Source organism: Thermomyces lanuginosus (genome assembly GCF_041956635.1).
Source record: "Thermomyces lanuginosus strain ATCC 200065 unplaced genomic scaffold VTN49scaffold_27, whole genome shotgun sequence".
Taxonomy (NCBI): Eukaryota; Fungi; Ascomycota; class Eurotiomycetes; order Eurotiales; family Trichocomaceae; genus Thermomyces; species Thermomyces lanuginosus.
In genome coordinates this window covers 1,139,808-1,159,707 of record NW_027192361.1, presented here as the reverse complement: position 1 = coordinate 1,159,707, position 19,900 = coordinate 1,139,808, and the positions used below count along the sequence as shown (strand labels likewise).

General features: G+C 55.6%; 8 protein-coding genes across 8 annotated transcripts; 3 read left to right on the top strand and 5 right to left on the bottom strand.

Moving 5' to 3' along the window:
* Positions 1–220: 220 nt before the first annotated feature.
* VTN49DRAFT_2666 (uncharacterized protein) lies at positions 221–2,071 on the bottom strand (the record flags this gene model as incomplete). The annotated part of the gene is made up of 1 exon (XM_069410416.1): positions 221–2,071. The coding sequence occupies one exon, from the start codon at positions 2,069–2,071 to the stop codon at positions 221–223; it is 1,851 nt and encodes a 616-aa protein (XP_069269224.1).
* Positions 2,072–2,577: 506 nt separating this feature from the next.
* VTN49DRAFT_2665 (uncharacterized protein) lies at positions 2,578–4,936 on the top strand (the record flags this gene model as incomplete). The annotated part of the gene is made up of 3 exons (XM_069410415.1): positions 2,578–2,935; positions 2,990–3,076; positions 3,132–4,936. The coding sequence occupies 3 exons, from the start codon at positions 2,578–2,580 to the stop codon at positions 4,934–4,936; spliced, it is 2,250 nt and encodes a 749-aa protein (XP_069269223.1).
* Positions 4,937–5,792: 856 nt separating this feature from the next.
* On the top strand, positions 5,793–7,444 carry VTN49DRAFT_2664 (uncharacterized protein; the record flags this gene model as incomplete). Its single annotated transcript, XM_069410414.1, has 5 exons — positions 5,793–5,845; positions 5,907–6,098; positions 6,152–6,624; positions 6,674–7,256; positions 7,306–7,444. The coding sequence occupies 5 exons, from the start codon at positions 5,793–5,795 to the stop codon at positions 7,442–7,444; spliced, it is 1,440 nt and encodes a 479-aa protein (XP_069269222.1).
* Positions 7,445–7,510: 66 nt separating this feature from the next.
* VTN49DRAFT_2663 (uncharacterized protein) lies at positions 7,511–8,263 on the bottom strand (the record flags this gene model as incomplete). Its single annotated transcript, XM_069410413.1, has 2 exons — positions 7,511–7,606; positions 7,661–8,263. The coding sequence occupies 2 exons, from the start codon at positions 8,261–8,263 to the stop codon at positions 7,511–7,513; spliced, it is 699 nt and encodes a 232-aa protein (XP_069269221.1).
* Positions 8,264–8,528: 265 nt separating this feature from the next.
* VTN49DRAFT_2662 (uncharacterized protein) lies at positions 8,529–11,270 on the bottom strand (the record flags this gene model as incomplete). Its single annotated transcript, XM_069410412.1, has 4 exons — positions 8,529–8,998; positions 9,055–11,016; positions 11,074–11,175; positions 11,234–11,270. 4 exons carry the CDS (start codon positions 11,268–11,270, stop codon positions 8,529–8,531), a joined length of 2,571 nt encoding a protein of 856 aa, XP_069269220.1.
* A 342-nt stretch (positions 11,271–11,612) lies between these two features.
* On the bottom strand, positions 11,613–11,822 carry VTN49DRAFT_2661 (uncharacterized protein; the record flags this gene model as incomplete). The annotated part of the gene is made up of 1 exon (XM_069410411.1): positions 11,613–11,822. One exon carries the CDS (start codon positions 11,820–11,822, stop codon positions 11,613–11,615), a length of 210 nt encoding a protein of 69 aa, XP_069269219.1.
* A 93-nt stretch (positions 11,823–11,915) lies between these two features.
* Positions 11,916–17,364, bottom strand: VTN49DRAFT_2660 (DNA-directed RNA polymerase II subunit RPB1; the record flags this gene model as incomplete). Its single annotated transcript, XM_069410410.1, has 4 exons — positions 11,916–16,826; positions 16,902–16,972; positions 17,027–17,183; positions 17,236–17,364. 4 exons carry the CDS (start codon positions 17,362–17,364, stop codon positions 11,916–11,918), a joined length of 5,268 nt encoding a protein of 1,755 aa, XP_069269218.1.
* Positions 17,365–18,115: 751 nt separating this feature from the next.
* On the top strand, positions 18,116–19,764 carry VTN49DRAFT_2659 (uncharacterized protein; the record flags this gene model as incomplete). Its single annotated transcript, XM_069410408.1, has 5 exons — positions 18,116–18,185; positions 18,243–18,304; positions 18,360–18,448; positions 18,498–18,638; positions 18,687–19,764. The coding sequence occupies 5 exons, from the start codon at positions 18,116–18,118 to the stop codon at positions 19,762–19,764; spliced, it is 1,440 nt and encodes a 479-aa protein (XP_069269217.1).
* Positions 19,765–19,900: the final 136 nt, after the last annotated feature.

Sequence of the window (19,900 nt, the reverse complement as noted above, 5' to 3'; positions counted from 1 at the left end):
TAGTTCCCTCAGCTCAACATTGGGAACTGAACCAGATATCCGCCTTTTCGGCTTGACCAAAAGTGATGAATTGGTTACTATAACCGGAACTAACATGCAATCTAATCTCGATAATCTTCAAAGCAAAATGTCCCAAGAACTCCAAACCCCGACCGATCAACCCGAAGACCAAAAATTAGAAAAGTAGACAAAATGCAAGAAAAACACGACAACAGCAACTCTATCGAATTGTCATAGACTTTGCCATTTGACCCTTGCTCCCAACACCACCTTCGCGAGAAGCAGCAGCAGCAGTGCCCGGCTTCCGCTCGAAGATCTTCCAGAACTTGAGACTCTCATCGGCAGCAGCTGTGGCGAGCATCTGGCCATCAGGGCTCAGGCAGCTGTGCAGGACCCGAGTCTCGTGAGCGGGAATCTCGACGTTGCGGATCAGAGTCGGGTAGCTCCAGATGCTGAGCGAGTTGTCCGGGAACCCGCTGGTGCTGACGATCTCGCGGTAGTGGTTGCTCCACCGCAGGCTGGTCACCTGAGAGCCCGTATCGATGCTGTTCGTCCGGGCACCAGTGGTGGTATTCCAGAAGTGGATGTGACGGTCGTAGGAGCCGCCGCCGGTGGCGAGTAGATTGAGCTGCCATGGGCACCAGGCGATCGCCTTGACCGCTGCACGGTGGTTGGTCTTCGTAAACTTGGGCGCGCTCAACGAACGAGCGTCCCAGATATTGACCAGGTTGTCGTTGCCTCCGGTCGCTAGCTGAGCACCGTCCGAACGCCATTCAAGACCGCAGACCTCTGAGGTGTGGGAGACCAGCTCCGCAACCTTGTGCTGCGCAATGCGGACATCGTGATTGAACACGAGCCCGCTACGGGCACCCGTCGACAGCGTATGCTTGGACCATCCCATCACTCCCACGCGGGTGTCATGGCCGAACATGCTTCGCAGCTTGGTGCTCTCTTCGACGTCCCAGATCTGAACCTCTCCCGTGCCCAGGCCAACGCTAACGTAGGCACCGTCACCACTCCACTTGACACTACTGACATAGGTATCTGCAGGCGTCTCTAGTAGACAGCTCACGCTTCCCGTGTCTGCCGACCAGATGTAGACGTTGCGCTCGAGACCAATCGCGACTTGGTTGCCGGAACTCCAATCCAGGAGATTGAGATAGTAGTCGTCAAGCAGGCCGGGAGCATCAAGCACGCGCTCTGGGGCTGTCGGAACGCGGCGGCGGAATTGGGCTGACTGAGCATTGCTCGGTTTGAGAGGACGGTTGTATTGGGCTCGCAGGTCGATGGGCTTCGAGGATTCTGGTGGTGGAGGCTTGAAGGCGAGAATGCGTGTGTTAAGGTTCACGCCGCAGGCATTGGCAAGGGAGGATTCATAGGCGACTTTATCGGGAGCCGGCCGTGATTGTGTGTTGCTGGACTCATTGTCCTCAAGGTCCAGGTTCTCCAGGGCAGCAGTCAATTCGTCGTCTGACGCTCGGCCGCCACCAATGTCGAAGGCACTCGCCGCATTGGCTAGCACAGCTGAACCGTCGTTGCCGTTTGATTTTGGGCGTTGGCCCTCCTCGGGCTTCGCAGCCCCCATGGTGGTCAAGCCCTCACTTGCCATGCGGTTCGGGATAAACCGATCGCCTGCATTGTGGGGGATGCGGATCGTCGTTTTCGATGCACGAGACCGGCTCGTCACATCCTTGCGCGTTCTCTCCTTGGTTGGGGTGTGGTTTGATGTTGGTCCAGTGCCGGTGAGCGTCCAGTCGGAAACCCCCAGCTCGAGGTGCTTTGGGGACCGACGTGACCGGGCAATGTTTGACTTGGGCGACTCGCGGTAGCTTCGAGACTTGGACTTGGCAAAGTGCGAGGCGAGGTTGCCCCCGTACACTGACTTATGTGACCCGCGAGAGCCTTCTGTCGAATCACGGGTCGGAGTCTCTGGCTCAGAGTCTTTGAAGTCGTCATCGTCTCTGGTTGGCCTTGCTGGGGACGGGGTCAATGGGAGACGACCTCCCGCCGTCTTCCCAGAGAAAAGACCACGATGAGACTTGACTGGTGTTTTCACCGAAGCAGTCGCCATATGGACGGTCAGGACTGAAGTTAAAAGACAGACCAGAAGCCGGCTTGCTGGTGCAGAACTAAGGAATTGCAGACACGACCTGGAGGGAAATAGAGACTATGATATGCAAAATCAAGCAGATATCCAACTATACAATGCAGTGATAGTGCATATCAGGGTGAGAAAAGGTAGAGGAAGATGAGAATGAGAAGAAGGAAAGGAGAGACTGAAGCTTCAATGGACCAGGAGTAAATAAAGGAGCGGATGCTTGTGCCATAGCAACGGATTACGCTAATTCAGAATGGGACTAGCGGAATGATCGCCAAGACGCATTAGTCAAAAGTTAACGCTAACCGAAAATGGTTTAGCTCCCGTTTTGATTTTGCTTGACCAGTTGACTTGGAACAACGAGACCCTGAGTTTTCCACGTCGATGCCGATCACAAAAACGGCGAATATTCCACGCCGTTACGAAGCTCACTGTCGGCATCCCTTATATGAAATCGCCGCGTTCCGATTTTGGCTCTGATGGCGCGGCGCTCCGAATCTACCCCCAGCAGCGCATCCGCATTGGCAGCCAGGTTCTCTCCGGCCCACGACGGTGGGTCTCATTCTCCGATGTCCTCCGCCTCTTGGACCACCGTTGCTCGATCGCCGTACGGTTCCTCGCACCAGATGTCTTCCGCTGCGCTCGCCGTCCCCGACCGCAGCACATACCTGATGCCAACGAGCCCGGCAAAAGGCCGTCGGGGTAGTATTGACTACCGCCCGACTATCAAGAAGTCCGGAGGCAATGTGCCGGCCTGCCTGGTCAATGCCTCCGTGACATACTGCGGGAATGATCAGATCTATGCCTTTGGGGGGTTTGATCAGTATACCGATGAGGGTGGGTGTATACGATTCCGTTAGTATAGGCCTAAATTTTCTAATGCCGGCTTAGTGTATAACCATGTCCTTAGACTTGACCTAAAATCTCTGGCATGGGAACTGGTGGACAATTATGGCGATATTCCAGGAGTCCGCATGGGTGAGTCTTCTGTGACTTCATAATGTTCGCTCTGACTGATACAATGGATTTCAAGGGCACACGGCGACGCTCTACCAAGGAAACAAGCTTATTGTCTTTGGCGGCGAAAATGAGCACCGAGAGTATCTATCCGACGTGGTGATTTTCGATATTCCAACTGCGACATGGACCCAACCCGACGTGCGCGGTCCTCTCCCGCGGGGCCGGGCTCGCCATGCGGCAGTGATTTATGAAGACAAACTTTTCATAACTGGTGGGATTACGGGTGACAATAACCTTGTACTGGATGATCTATGTTACTTGGACCTGAAAACCTGGACCTGGTCGCCAACGTGGAGCTTCACGCCCCGATTCGACCATACCGCCTGGGTTTGGGGTGGTCGGCTCTGGATATTTGGCGGCCTCGGCAGCGACATGGAGCGGAGCACTGATCTGTTCTGGCTGGATCTCAAAGGCAGCCCAGTACGAACTACGAAAGGCATCTTTGACTCCCCGTTGCCAGCGTCACATAGCCCTAGTGCTGCACTTAGTCCAACGCGACAATCGACCTCTCGCGCCGGGGGTTACGCTGCCAACTCTGGCAGTGTCCAAATTCGCTCTAACCATCGCACCAAGACCACCGTTCCCGGCGCTGTTTCGTCGGTCAAGTTTCACTCTGGACCACATGTTCCCGCTCTTCTCGCCGGCACTCATTTTCACGTGTACACGTCTGGCGTTCTCCTAGACTTGAGCACGCCATCCGAGACCGTCCGGCCCTCTACGTGCAACATGTCGTCCCTGGAGCTGGACTCGTTACGCTGGCAACGGCTGGCAGACGGCAAGGAAATTTTCCGGCCAGGATATCGCTGGCATTACTCTGCTGTGAATGAGAACGGGACCAAAGTGTGGCTGCTGGGCAGTGTAGTCAACGGAGCTGGCGGGTCGCTCGGCCTCATTGACGATAATATATTAGATCAAGTGATGTTTCTCGATCTGGAGAAATACGGGCTACTAGGTAACGACCTCGTGCTGGAAATGTCCGAGCAGAACCGCATTCTGGCGTCGGAGCGCCAAATGGGACCTCAGCAACGAAGCCTGGGAGCAGATCTTCTCGCCGTGTTTGATCAACCACCAGAGACGGGGAGTGGGACAGACTTCATCATCACGGCCGAAAAGGATGAGAAAGAGCCAGGAGAGGACGGGGTGGAATCCCCAGCGCAGTCGCCAACACAAACGAGGTTTCTCTCTCCGACGGCACCCACGTCGCCACCAATCCACGTGCACCGGTTCATCCTCCAGGCACGCTGGCCGCACTTCAAGCGTTTGTACTCGGCGCAGATGGCCGAGTATCACACGAAGCGGATGCACATCCCGGAGCCGTACTCGGTTGTTCGTGCATTCCTGTACTATCTCTACAGCGACAGCATCTCGGACCATCCGACGTACTGCACGAGCATCCTTGACGTGGCCGGCATGTTGGTCATGGCCCACTTGTACGACATGCCGAAGCTGCAGCTGCTCTGCGTGCATCGGCTGAGCCGCGAGCTCGACGTGCAGAACGCAGCCATCATCTGGGAGAAAGCTGGACGTGCCAATGAGCCGTGGTTACGACGGCGCGCAGCCCAGTTCTGCTTGGCGAACTGGGGTCGCGTGGTTCGGACAGCGGGGTTCCGGTCGCTGAGCCGGCAAAGCATCATCGAGCTGTGCGAGGTGGTCGACACGGAAGCGCGGATCGTCGGAAGCTCCGAGCTGGATCCGGCCGACGCGATGGCTGACGATTCGGTGTTCGAGTCGAAACGCCGCCGGCTCAGCGGAAGCGTTGCGATTGATGAAGCGGAGGAGTTTGAGGATGAAGAGGATGGGATGGAGCTCTCGGCATGATACTCTTTCTGGACATTATGATTCGTGTTTCGTTCAGAGGTTGCATTACACATACGGCGCTTGGGATTGGATACACTCAGGGCGACTCGAGTCACCAACGGATTGGAAAGCATGCTTCACATGATTCTAGAAATTGACTTCATGATCCTCTTTCGTCTTGCTAGGAGCTAGGGCTGGGTCGAGATCTGCGGGGTACATTCTGGATCGGTAATTGCAATACGAACAGTTTTCGAAACCAAGACTTCATTTAGCCTATTTGCGTAGTGAATTCTACCAATAATCGTGAATGAAACACTTATGCTAACAATTCAAAATTACTAGTCTTTTCTAAGTTTGTACTAGTGGACCGTTCGTGACGTAATTTAAATGAAACAGTCCCGTCGCAGCATTTTCACTTATCCGTTCTAGTTAAGCGTAAACGTAGCCCGCTCCACGTGCCACGCGGGGAAGCCGACGTCACCTCGCGGACACACCGCGGAGTGTCGGCCAACGCGCTCCCCCTCCATCGCCGAGGCTCTGGATCGTTGAATTTACAGTCAATGACACAGTCCGTACTTTCATAGGACCGTTGGAAAGAAGCTCTCCACATCGGCGGCCTCTCCGACATTTGCTCTCGCGGGTCCTCGCACGGCCATTGCACGGCTATGGCGGCCCCCAAGGCGAAAATATCCATTCGCTGATGCCTGTGGATGGAGCTGAAGCTGGAGCTGTTTGATTTTCAGTTAGTCATTGCCGAGAACAAACGCAATATAAAAAGGGGAAGAGTTTACTGTCAATTGTCCTTGATTTCTGTTCTTCTAGAGTTCAATTGAGTCGATTTCGTAGAGAAAAGAGTTTGAACAGAATAGCAAGCACAATGACCGCTGGGACTCTGCCGCCGGACTTCCGCTGGGGCTTTGCGACGGCCAGGTGAGGACCTGGAGAGCTCCGAACTTACACGGAACCTGACTGACGAGGGAACAATTTACAGCTACCAAATTGAAGGAGCCTACGATGAGGACGGCCGGCTGCCGTCCATCTGGGACACGTTCAGCAAGACCCCCGGCAAGGTCGACGACGGGACCAACGGTGACGTTGCCTGCGACTCGTACCATCGGCTGGAGGAGGACGTTGCGCTTCTGAAGTCGTACGGTGCCCAGGTGTACCGGTTTTCGATTGCATGGTGAGCACCAGCCCCCTCAATCGTTTCGGAAAACCTCTGGCTGATTATTTCAGGCCCCGCATCATCCCTCTCGGCGGCCGCAACGACCCCATCAATGAAAAAGGTTTGGAATACTACTCGAAGCTGGTGGACGCGCTGCTCGCTGCCGGCATTGAGCCCATCGTGACGCTGTACCACTGGGATCTGCCTGAGGAGTTGTACAAGCGGTATCGCGGTCCGCTGAACAAGGAAGAATTCGTCGCGGACTTTACGCGGTATGCGCGCGTCGTGTTTGATGCACTGAGCCCGCGTGTCAAGAAGTGGATCACGTTCAACGAGCCGTGGTGCATTTCCGTGTTGGGCTACAACGTTGGCAAGCATGCTCCCGGCCGCACGAGTAACCGCAAGCTGAGCCCAGAGGGTGACGGCGCTCGTGAGCCGTGGATTGTCGGGCATACGCTACTCGTGGCGCATGGGACGGTGGTGGATATCTATCGGAGGGAGTACAAGGAGAAATATGGTGGAGAAATTGGCATTACACTGAACGGTACATCCCATTTTCCCTCAAACAATAGAGTATGAGCTGACGGTAGTAGGTGACTGGGCCGAACCATGGGACCCCGAAGATCCCCGTGACGTTGAGGCCTGTGACCGCAAGATCGAATTCGCCATCTCCTGGTTCGCCGACCCGATCTACCATGGCAAATACCCGGACAGCATGCGGAAGCAACTCGGCGATCGACTGCCCACCTTCACTGACGAGGAAATCGCTCTCGTCAAGGGTAGCAACGACTTCTACGGCATGAACCACTACACTGCCAACTACATCCGGCATCGTGACGGCGAACCCGCCGAGGATGATGTCGCGGGTAACCTCGACCACTTATTTGAGGATAAGTTCGGCAACTCCATTGGCCCCGAATCCAATTGCCCTTGGCTGCGGCCCCATGCACCGGGCTTCCGGAAGCTGCTGAAGTGGCTCGCGAACCGGTATGGGAATCCCAAGATCTATGTCACGGAGAATGGCACCAGCGTCAAGGGAGAGAACGATCTGCCGCTGGAGCAGCTGCTTGATGATAAGTTCCGGCAGCAGTACTACAAGGATTATATCGCCGCGTTGGTTGAGGCCGTGAACGAGGGAGTTAATGTTAAGATGTATATGGCTTGGAGTTTGTTGGAGTACGTATTCCCTTTTTCCCCTCCGGATGATCAACGCTAACGTTGGTAGCAACTTTGAGTGGTCCGAAGGATACCAATCCCGCTTCGGTGTCACATTCGTTGACTACAAGAACGGGCAGAAGCGTATCCCGAAGAAGAGCGCTTCGGTGGTTCGCGAGCAGTTTGAAAAGTACATTCGCAAGGAGTGATTTATTCATTCGTTCATCATGCCCTGTCATTAGTATAGTATACATCATGAGAATATGACTTCAGTTCTAACTCGGTCTGATCCACCGTTGACCTTCTTTATCATACCCTATAATACCCAGGTCAATCCCCAAATTCTGCAGCATCATCTCCATCGTAAACGTCTCCTATCTTATCAGTATCCACCCATCCACTTCCCACGACCAAAAAACACTCACCTCATCCTCCCCGTCCTCCTCTTCCTCCTCCCCATCCTCGCAATTATCATCAGGATTAGGATTCAACCCCCCATCATCATCATCCACCCACTCCTCTCTCACCCTCCTCAACCTCTCCTTTTCCCTCTTCCTCCAAACCCTCATCCCACCCATTCTCTCCACTCTATCCCTTGCATACGGAAACAACTCCTCCGCAACATCCTGACTAACCCGTTTCCATTTATCAATCAATGTGCGGAGCTCGTTATCCCGACCGGAACGCTCAATGCGTAGCGCCTGTTGCGCGGTGTCAAGTTCCGAGCGTAAGGAAAGGAGGCGGGAATGGAGAGCGGCGTGTTGTTTCTGGAGGTCATCGATGCTGGCGTTGGAAGTGTCGATTGACTTCGTCGAGGAGGAGGAGGATGTTGACGTGGATTTGCTCGTGGAAGCAGATTGGGCGGCGGTGGTGGGAGGGCGGATGAGAGGAGATTTGAATGGACGGAGGAGGGTCGCGGAGGCGGAGGATGAGGGAAGGGGTCGTTTTCGTGGGTTTGGGATTGGTTTTGGAGGTTGTTTTTGCTCTTGCGCTTCGGCGTGTTGCTCGTCTTGTTTTTGCTCGGCCATTGGCATTTACTTTTTGATCAATGAGGGAGATCGTCAGTTGAATATTGGAGAGAGAAATGGGAGTTGTGAAGCTCCCGTTTTTCGTTCCTTTCGATAGATCGATTGATAAGCTGATAAGATAGGCTAACTAGAGCTTTATCTTATCGTTGCCTCGGCACTGGATCCATCGTTTTAAGATGCAAATCTAACATTCATTCATGGCAGGGTAAAGTACACTCTAAAATACTAACATGAACGAAAAAAGAAAACCAACATTAAACATCCATTAATGCCCAATCCCTCCTGCAACCCACTGCGCAAACTCCGGCTGCCCTGGTCGAGGAAATAGTCCCCGATCTCCACCATTATCTCCCCCAGCTTGTTGCGCGTCGGCGTTCTGATTTTCTTGATTCTGGTTCTGGTTCTGATTCTGTTGATTTTGTTGTTGTTGCTGCTGCTGTTGCTGTCGATTCCGTTGCTGTTGCCGCATGTACACCAGCACAAACAACATCGCAGCAAGTCCCGCGATGATCAAACCTTCCAGCACGGCGTCGTCAATGTCGAGGTCAAGCTCGTCGTACACTCCGGTGTCGTCTAGTCGACCACCAGTACCGCCGCCGAGGTCCTCCGCGTTGCCACCAGCTTGTTGGCCGCCCTCACGAGCGTAGAGCTGCGCGCGGTACATAGCTTCTTCCTCCTCGTCGTTTTCGAGGAAGGCGATGATCCATTCTTGGAATGAGCGGGAGGGTTTACTTTCTACAATCGAATGTTAGTTTCAGTATTAAAGACGGGAGGGATTAGGGATGGCTCACCCTTTTCATCACGAATTGGATTCACGCTTCCGCGCGTGATGCGGTTCCAGAAATGTCGAATCCGCAGCTTGATCAGGCTGAGCTTGACTGGCAGGTAGGCTTCCTGGTTCGTCTCCAGAGCCAGGTCGTAGTAACGTTTCGCCATATGAAAGTCCTGCTCGACCGCGACGCCGTTCTCGTGCATCCACCCGAGATTCCAGTACGCCTGCGCGCTGTGGTGCGCTTCCGCCGCTGTGTGATAGCATGTTGAGGCCTTTTCTGGGTCCGCGGCTGTGCCCAAGCCGGCAAGGTAGTAGTCGCCCATCTTTACCAGTGAGTCTACGTTAGACTGCCGCGCAGAGCGCGTCCAGTAGATGAGTGCCAGGGCAGCGTTGCGGAGTAGTGTCGATGAGGACTGTCGTCGGCGTCCCGTCACCCATGATATCAGCCGGTCTAGCGATAACACCGACCGCTGCTCGTCCAGCAGATACGCTACGTTGGCCTGTGCGCTCTCGTACCCTTGCTCTGCAGCCATGAGTGCGCCGATCAGTGCCGTCTCGCGGTCGCCTCGTTCAAACGCCGCGTTGGCTTCGCCGAACGCAGAGTGTAGTTCCTCCGCCCGCTCAGCAACCATTTTGTAGTAGGCCGATGCAATGCCGCAGTGCCGCTCCCGGCCCACACCGTGATGCGCCATCTCCGCCAGGTAGTAGAACGCCTCCATCCAGCCCCAGCGCGCCGCCAGCTCAAAGTACTTACTGGCAGCCTGCACGTCACCCTGATCCAGGAATAACGCGCCCAACCGGATCTGCGACGCGGGGAAGTCCTGCTCCGCCGCAGATTTGAAGTAGGACGCAGCCTTGAACGCGTCCTGCGGCACACCATAGCCGTGCAGGTACATCAGCCCGATCTGGTGCTGGCACAGTGCATCGCCATTCTCAAGGCCGCGCTTGAACCACGCCATCGCCGTCCCGAAGTTCTGTTCGACACCTTCACCGCGCAGATACATCGTCCCAATGTGGCCGGCAGCCTTGGCGGCCACCTTGTCGATCCCGCTTGGATGGTTGGCTAGAATCGATCCGTCCTTGGCCCAGTAGCGCTTGGCCACTGCCTTGAAGTACTTCATTGCCTTGCGGAAGTTTCGTGGCAGATCCCGCGCGCCATCGTAGTACATCTTTCCCAGACTAAACGTGGCCTTCACCTCTCCCTTCTTGGACATAAGATCCAAGTACTCCAGCACGTCCTCCAGATTCGCCTCGGTGCTGGAATGCGGGCTGTCCCGCATCGCATTAGGGCCTGAACTCGACGCACTGGCACCTTCACCATACACACCTCCCTCCTCATCCGCCCAGTGGTACGCCTCGCGAGCCAACGTACGGCCGCCGGGCGGACCAGACCGGTAAAACTCGATTGCCTTATCCGCCACCCGCTTGTAGTAATGCGTCGCCCGCTCACAGTCCCGCGCCGTGCCAATACCCGCATGGTGCCGGAACGCCAGCGTCATCTCTGACCGGACATTCCCTTGTTCCGCCGCAAATGTATGGTACAGCTGCGCCTTGGCTTGGTCCCGTTCAACCGCCCCGCCGATGCCGGTCGCATACATGAACCCCAGCATATATTGCGCCGTACTGTTTCCGTTCAACGCCGCCAGATCGGAATACCATCGGAACGCTTCAGTGAAATTCCGCGGGTGTGTGAAGTTGCCGTGGAAATTCATCTCCGCAAGCAGGAACATCGCGTCCGGGTTCCGTGCCTCTGTGGCAGCCGTCTCCAGCTCCGCTACGGCTTTTGCTACTGCAGGATTGAGCTTTGCTGATCTGGAAGCACTACTCGACTGGTCGTCGAGCGGAGGGCCGTTCATAAATAAGACGTAGAACGCTTGTTTTGCATAATGGATGGTGTGCCCGAGAAGCCCGGACGGTCGTTCACGCGGCGCGGTCGTGGTTTCTAGCTCGCGGAGAGTGTGCAAGGTGGATTCGACGGCATCTACAATCAACTCGTCAGCATGTTGTTTGCCGCAGTGTTTTGAGGAGTCGATGTTACCTGCACCATCCCAACGGGACCCTTTTCCATCATGATCTGCGCCCGGAGCAGATTCGGTGGAGTCTGCGCCCTGACACGCAACCAGAGTTGTTTGCGACCAGACTGCGATATTCGTTCTATAAGTAACGCGGAGCATTTGACAGAGCTACGGAGTACATACCAAGGAGTGGCAGGATCAGCCGCTGCCAGGACTTCATTGTTGCTACTGATGCAGCAGGTGGGTGTTCTTATTGCGCAGATAGCATCATATCCGTGGCAATAGGGAAATCATGATCATAAGGTCGACGGCTGTCGATTAAAAAGGTAGAGTGTCGGAACTGGACACTTGTACTGATGCTCGTTGATGTTGTAACTTGGCCGGACCTGAGTTATGGGTTATAACTTGGCATTCGTTATCAGTGTTATCAAATTGTTATACTACTACATATCGGCTACTATCACTTTGATCAAGTGTCATAGACTACGGCGATGAAAAGATCAAATCAATCACACTGTATTGTCCTGATCACGTCGCAACCTGTGTACATGAATCTCAACAATCACACAAATACAGCAACTGACCAAGCAGCAGCTTCATATGGATGCATGCATGAATCAAAGCAACAACAATCTCTGAACTCCAGGCTATCGAAAGCTGGGCATCTCAGGAATTTTCGAACCCATAACAACACAGTTAAGGAGAAAATAAAAGTAATATCGCGGATATAATGGTCTTCCGCTGCAATCATGGCAATAAACATCAAATCCATAAACACGACTCTTCAAATAAGGTGTAACGACAACGCGATCAGAAAACAGACAAGCTTGTAGTGATACAAATCAGAAAATATTCAGCCATCATCCTACTGTCGAGGCGACGTCGGACTGTAGGCCGGGGAGGTTGGACTGTATCGAGGCGACGTAGGACTGTACCGCGGCGACGTCGGGCTGTATCGCGGTGACGTCGGGCTGTAGCGGGGCGACGTCGGTGAGCCCGCAAGATTGGGCGATGTCGGCGAATAGTTCTCGGGACTCGTTGGCGACCATGCAGGCGATGCAGGTGAGTATTTGGGAGAAGTTGGCGAGGTCGGCGAAAAGTGTCGACCAACGCCGCCGATCGCTGGGCTGGTCGGGCTGTAGCTCGGTGACGTCGGGCTGAAAGCAGGCGACGCCGGGCTGAAGCTGGGTGACGCTGGACTGTAGCTCGGTGACGTCGGAGAGAAGCCAGGAGACGTGGGTGAGTATGTAGGCGAGGTCGGGGACGCCTGCGCATAGCTGGGTGACGTCGGCGAGTACGCAGGCGACGTCGGCGCAAACGACGGGCTGGCCGGAGAGAAGCCCGGAGAGGCCGCAAACCGAGGACTGGTAATGGACATGCCCGGTGAGGTCGGCGAATAGCCGGCCGACGGCGAAAAGCCAGGCGACGCCGGGCTCGTGGGGTTGAACGGGCTGCTCGGCGAGTAGCCGCCAGGGCTGGTCGGGGCAGGACTGAAGCCGCTGCCCAGTCCTCCGTATGCGCTGAACCCTCCTGGCGTCTCCGACCCAGCCTGCCGGATCGGAGAGAACTTGGCGTCCGCGTCCGCAATGCCCATGTAACCGCCCTCGACCATCGGCGAGCCAGTGTCGTAAGGCGTGGCACCACCCTCGCCCATAACACCGTCCTTCGCGCCTACCATGCCCATACCGGCGTTGTTTGACACCACCGTGTTGAGCATGTTCTGGTCGAGATACACGTCGAACTCGCCGGTGCCTGCGGGAGCCATCTGTCCAAGGATAAGGTTTTCGGACACACCACGGCAGTCGTCCAGTTCACCGAACGCGGCAGCATCGAGCAGAATCTCGACAGTCTCTTCGAACGAGCACCGCATCAGCGCACCATTGTCGGCTCTGTTGATACCATGACGGGTAATGGGTGTCAGGTAGCCTCGTGTTGTCATGATGTCGACGAGCAAGGCAATATGGCGATGGTTGACGTATGAACCTTCGAAGGCCAGCACCTGCGTAAGCTCCCGCAGCACCGCTGCCCGCGCCGCCTCGATACCAAACACCTCGAACACCTCGATGAACTGGTTTGAATACGTGCGCGTAGCGTCAACGCCGGGCACCGCCAACACGTCGCTCAGAGCGGACCCGCTGGTCTCCAGAACCCATTCGCGGCAGAGCGGGTCGGACTTGCTCGTATAGAGTGAGCCGTCCTCAAGCGTACGCACCATGCTCTTCTCGTTAATGAAGGCCCGCTCCACGCCAGCGACACCACGCAAGGTCAGTGTGTCCAGCAGGTGCTGCTCTAGCTTCTTCAATGTCACGTCGTACTCGATGTCATCGTCATCTTCGTCGTCCTTGTAATCCTGGATTTGGCGGATACGGATGACTTGCTCGTCCGCGTTTTCGTCACTGAAGATGACCGCAATATCACGAGGATACGCCTCCTTGATCTTCGTGGCCACCTCCTGCACCGTCAGGCCCTTGTCCAACAGCTTCGGCCGGCTCAAGATGATACGCAGAAGCCACTTCGACTGACGGCTCGAGTCGTCGGCCACGTCTTCGGGAATGATGAAGTACGATTCTACCATATCCTTATCCGCCTCGATGACCGTGGACTGGATATCCGGGTCGTAGTAGATCTCGGTCGCTTCGGTCACAGACCGGAGACTCGTGTGCTCGACCGCGCTACGCAGCTGTTTGACGGCCTCCTTGTTATGTCGTCGGTGCGGTTCCTGGTAGACCGTCATCGACGGAGTCTTAATGTTGGTGGCCACATTGAGAATCTCCTTGATACGAGGCACACCAAGAGTGACGTTCTTGGAGCTGACACCAGCAAAGTGGAACGTATTCAGGGTCATCTGAGTGGCCGGCTCTCCGATGGACTGTGCCGCCAACACGCCCACCATCTCGCCTGGGTGGGCGGCTGCCTTGGCGAACCGCTGCTCAATGTCACCCAGGACGTATTCAAATGCCAGCTTGTTCATGGAGTATTGCGTCACGAGCCGACGGAAGGCGAGCTTCGAGCGCACCTGCGCCTTGAACAGCCGCGTGGCGTTCTCCTGCATCTCGCGGGAAATGGGATCATCGCCACGCACAACCACCAGCCGCTTCAGGAGCTGCTGCACTTGCGGGATCACCTCTGCGGGGTGCAGATCGCTGATCGACCCGTCCTTGATGCCGAATGTCGTCTTCGCAGACTCCAGAATCCGCTGGACGTTGATGGGCAGCTGCATCATCTCTTCGTCTCCGTTGGCGATGCTGCGCAGGAACTCTCGATCCTCGCAAAGGGCCTCCCACTCCTCGTCGAGATACTTCTGCACCTCGATGTCGCCAGCGATCTCGGTGGCCTGTTCGAGAACGTCGGGTCCAAGTGTGTACTCCGGGTCCATCAGGTCCACTCGGAACCGTTCGCGGAACTGCTGGTCGGAGCACCTGATGATGTCGACTCGCTGGTTCTCGATATGAGCACCATCAAGACCATCTTCGCCGTACAAGAATTGAATGACATCGCCCAGAGAGTTCCGAACTGTTCCGTCATACTTGACCATGACTTCTTCCAGGGCCTTGACCAGCCTCCGCTGGATGTAACCCGTTTCTGCCGTCTTGACAGCGGTATCGATAAGACCCTCACGACCAGCCATGGCGTGGAAGAAGAATTCCGTTGGCGTCAAGCCACGGAGGTACGAATTCTCCACGAAACCGCGAGCGTCCGGGGAGTAATCATCCTTGGTAAAGTGCGGCAGAGTTCGGTACTTGAAGCCGAATGGGATACGCTTGCCTTCGACGGACTGCTGGCCGACGACAGCCATGATCTGTGAGATGTTGATGGTCGTGCCCTTCGATCCAGAGCGGGCCATCTGGACGGCATTGTTGAGGTCCTTGAGACCCTGCTCTGTCGCACTACCGGCCTCGTCACGGGCGTTGTTCAAGGCACGAGCGACCTTGCTCTCGAACGTCTCACGAATGTTCATACCAGGCAGTGGCTCTAGTGTGTTCGCGGTGGCACTGGCGACAATGGAATCGACTTCCTCCTTGCGAGCACGCACGGCCGCTTCTATCTTGCGGACGGTCTCTGGATCAGGGATCGTATCACCGATACCGATCGAGAATCCGTTGTGCAGAAGCCAGTAGTTGACGACGCGCTGCGCACCGTTGAAGAACTTGACAGCCTGGTCCGGCCCGAACTCATTATAGATAATATGCACGACGCCACCGCCGGAACTTCCGACAGTCTTTTTGGAGAACATGCCATACATGAGTTGGCCACCGTGGATAAGCAGACCGTTGTCGTTCAAGGGTGAGAACTTCTCCGACAGCGGCGCCCCATCTTTCTCCACGCGGAGGAGATTCAGCCCGGACGGAAGGACCATGCTGATAATCTGCTTTCCGGTCCACCGCGGTCGCGGCTTCATGATGGCAGGTGGGGGAATTGTTCCATCCCAATCCGGAACCCACATCATGATGTTCATGACTTGCTCGCGCGTGAGGAACACATCTCGCCGGCAGATCTTGTAGATGCCGCACAGCGAGTCCTGCACGATACCCATGAGCGGACCGTTTCGCTGCGGAGAGACAATGTTCAGAGGCACCATCGCCAGGTGTTGAAGCTCTGCCCGGGACTCCTGACTTTGTGGGACGTGCAAGTTCATCTCGTCGCCGTCAAAGTCAGCGTTGTACGGAGTCGTGACGGACAGGTTGAGACGGAAAGTGGAGTAGGGCATAACTTTGACACGGTGACCCATCATCGACTCCTTGTGCAGGGAGGGCTGCCGGTTGAAGAGAATCACATCGCCATCCAGAAGATGGCGCTCGACTTTCCACCCGTAGAGAAGCTGACCGGTCTTGCGCGCGAGACGCAGATCGATCCGCTCACCATTGTCCCGGATGATGTACCTGGCACCAGGATAGATGGTCGGACCGTTGTTGACAAGTTTCTGCAGGAACTCGATGTTGTACGGCGTCACCACCTCCGGGTAGGTCAGGATCATCGCCGTGGACTTGGGGACACCAACCTCGTCCAGCGACAAGTTGGGATCGCCGGTAATGACGGTACGAGCGGAGAAATCGACACGCTTCCCCATCAGATTCTGACGGAGACGACCCTCCTTGCCCTTTAGACGGCTACGGATGGCTTTGACGGGTCGGTTCGATTTTGTCATAGCCTTGGGCAGCCCGGCGATGTCGTTGTCCATGTACGTCGCGACGTGGTATTGCAGCAGCGCCTCGAACTCACGGACCACGTGCTCTGGGGCACCCTCCTGCTCGCAGCGTTGTAGGTTCTGATTAGCACGAATAATTTCTGCAAGCTTGAAAGTCAAGTCATCTTCGGCTCGCAGCCCTGTTGAACTCCGGCCGTTGACAACGCTGGGGCGAACCACGGGAGGGGGAACAAGCAGGACGGTGATAATCATCCATTCGGGGCGAGCATAGTCATTGCTCAGTCCTATGATCCGGACGTCCTCCTGGGAAATACTCCGGAAGATGTTGTAGGCCTGGGCGGCAGTGATGGGCCGCTTCTCAGGCTGAGGAATATCTGTGTCGTCGTCCATCATGGCGGACTTGTTCGGTTTCCACGTCCCGATTAGGCTCAATCCCTCGCGACGGATGACGGGTTGGGCATTGCCGCAACCGCCATGGCCCTTTGGCTTGGGGCCACCCTTCTCATTGTATTCTTCATCCTCCGGAGGGTCGGCTTCACAAATTAGGATGTCCTTGGACAGGCGCCAGATCGCGTCAAACCGTCGCTTGGGATCCCGTATCCGCAGGGCTTCGAGGAACTTGGGATCGTTCTGATCGGATCACACACATGTTAGCATACTACGCACTGCCAAATTTGATTTGCCATCCCATGAGGGATGACTAACCGTATTGGCCTTGATCTTTCCACAGTTGTGGCAGACGATTTCCAGCAGCTTCTTGGTCTTGTTCAAAAACCCTGTGCGGAGGTGTCAACTTTATCCTCAAACAGATCCGCACAGGCGATGCATACCAACATGGAACACTGGCGTTGCCAGTTCAATGTGGCCAAAGTGCCCTGGACATTCCTTCTGGCCCTCTTCGCACGTCTCGCAATAGAACTGCCGCTCGAGCGTGCCGAGTCTGGTATCGTTGGGACCCTTAGCACGAGGGCGCTGCCGTTGCTCATCCTGCAACGAGGTTAGCACCAGAGTACACTCGCGACAAAGAAGAGGCACTTACCATCGTCTCAGGATACTCCACATGGACGACGCTCATGCGCTTGATCTCCTCCGGTGAGAGGAGACCGAACTGGATCTCCTTCACCGTGCGCAACGGCGCCTTGGAGTAGGGAAAGTAGACGTTCGACATTTTGGACGATGAAGTGTGAGCGAAGTGATAGAAAACGATAAAACGAGCGGTCTAAACACGGGGGAATACGAAACGACCCAAGGCGCAGCCGCGAACCGGCGGGATCGTCGTAAATCAAGCGCGTGCGTCGTCGCACCGTCGGCGACGAAGGGAACGAAGAGAAACGGGCTGGCCGAAGAGGCCTCTGGCAACCCTTGCCGCGAGGGCGCCCGTTAAAACCGCGGACGGGGACCCGGTCGTCGTGAAAGGTTCCGACGGGGGGAGACTGCGGGAAACCGGGCGGAAAAGCCAGCAGAACGGGACTACCGCGACTGGCAGGAGAGATGCCGCGATGCGAAACGCGATAGTCTCGGATGGCAGACGGACGAGGGGATGGCGGACGGCGAGGATGGGCTAGGGAAGGATTGGAGTTTGCCTCACTCTGTCCCAGCGATGAGCGTCGAGTTTTCCCAAGGAGACGCGGCAGCCAATCAGCGAGCGAGGATCGCCGAAGGCGGCAGATATAAATCACGTGACTTACCCGCCTTCCTTTTTTTTTTTTTTTTTTTTCCCAGTTGATGCCTCTTAGCAACCCTAATGAGAGCTCTCAATGGGGATGCTGAAGCCGATAGAAGCTCTCATGACCAGGATACTGTTTAACTTGATATTGTTCACTTCCTCCTGGACTGTCCAGGCAGGCTTCTCCTACTCATCTTTTCATCGCCGCCCAGCCACCCAACAATGGTGCACCGCGTTTTGAGCCCCATTGACCATGAACCTGGCTCTAATTGACCCCTTTGTCCTGGCTCAGGACTATCCTGAGACATTAACTGGCAAACTAAGTACGTCCCTATTTGTGATTTATAAAATCAGAATATGTGGTCTGACAGTATGACCAGGAAGCGGACACGCGACGTGTCTCCGGTTCAGCCGCAAAGGAAACTATCTTGCAGCGGGTCGGGTACGAATGGCCGCTCGATGGCGGTGTTGATGCATATTGCTCATGGGGGTTCTAGGTAGACGGAACTGTGGTGGTATTTGACCTGGAGACAAATGGGGTGGCGCGCAAGCTGCGAGGGCATACTCGACAAGTGCAGTCTTTGAGGTACGATTTCACGGCATCATCTCAGTGTCAAATGTTGACATTGGAATAGCTGGTCCAGAGATGGTCGGTACTTGTTGAGCTCGTCGCAGGACTGGAAGTGTATCCTGTGGGATCTCAAGGATGGCTCGCGTGTGCGCATGGTGCGGTTCGAAGCACCAGTATACGTCGCCGAACTGCATCCGTATAACCAGTACGTTACAGCACAGCCTCGTCTAGATTGAGACGCTGACGGTAAAAGTTGGCTGTTTGTAGCGTCGCTTTTTGAAGACCAACCTGTCCTGGTAGACATCTCGAGCCCGAAACCGATCAAGCGCATCCTTCCTTCTGCACCCCTTCGACCGCAGAACCAGGAAGCCGAGGGTGTCGACGCCGCCAAAGCTGCCAAACAGGCAGCGCTGGACGCGAAGAACAGCACATGCGTGACGATCTTCTCGGCGCTAGGCAACCACATCATCACAGGAACATCGAAGGGATGGATCAACATCATTGAGACGCAGACCTGCCGGACGATCCACTCGACGCGGCTCTGCAATGGCGTCATCATTCTGATTCGTCTGGCGCGTAACGGGCGCGACCTGCTCGTCAACAGCTCCGACCGAGTCATCCGCACGGTCCTCATGCCGGACCTCTCCCAGCTGGGTATGGGCCTTGACCCGGGCAGCATCAAGCTCGAGACCGAGCACAAGTTCCAAGATGTCGTCAACCGGCTCAGCTGGAACCATGTCGCCTTTTCTGCGACGGGGGAATTCGTCATGGCCTCCACCTTCATGAACCCGGACATTTACATCTGGGAGCGTAGCCACGGATCCCTCGTAAAAATCCTCGAAGGGCCTCGTGAGGAAATGGGCGTTGTTGAGTGGCATCCAAACCGCCCACTCATCGCCGCCTGCGGCCTTGAGTCCGGCTGCATTTACATTTGGTCGGTGGTCAGCCCACAAAAGTGGTCCGCGCTGGCGCCGGACTTTGTCGAGGTCGAGGAAAACGTCCCTTACGAGGAACGCGAGGATGAGTATGATATCCATCCCGCAGAGGAGATTCACAAGCAGCGGCTCGACCGCGAGGATGACGTGCCGGATGTGCTCACCATCGAGCCACCCAAGGGCGGCGTCGCGGATGACGCCGATGCGGATACGTTTAAAATGCCAGTCCTACTAGATTTGTCAGACAGCGAGAGTGAGGAGGAAATCGTGGCTGTGGGACCTGGCACGATGCGTCGGCGGAGTCCCGGTGCAGGTCGGGAGTGGATGAACGCAGTTGATGATGGCGAGGAGCGTCCGAATGGAGCTGGGGCGCGTGGACGGAAACGAAAGCAATAACTAGAGTAACGTGATTACAGAACACTCATGGAATATTTTCTTTGATGAGAGACTTGAATGATCGATGGAGAAGTACCTGATATATCTATCCAATGCATACATTCATTCGCCATGTACCACTAAACCATCCTATTAT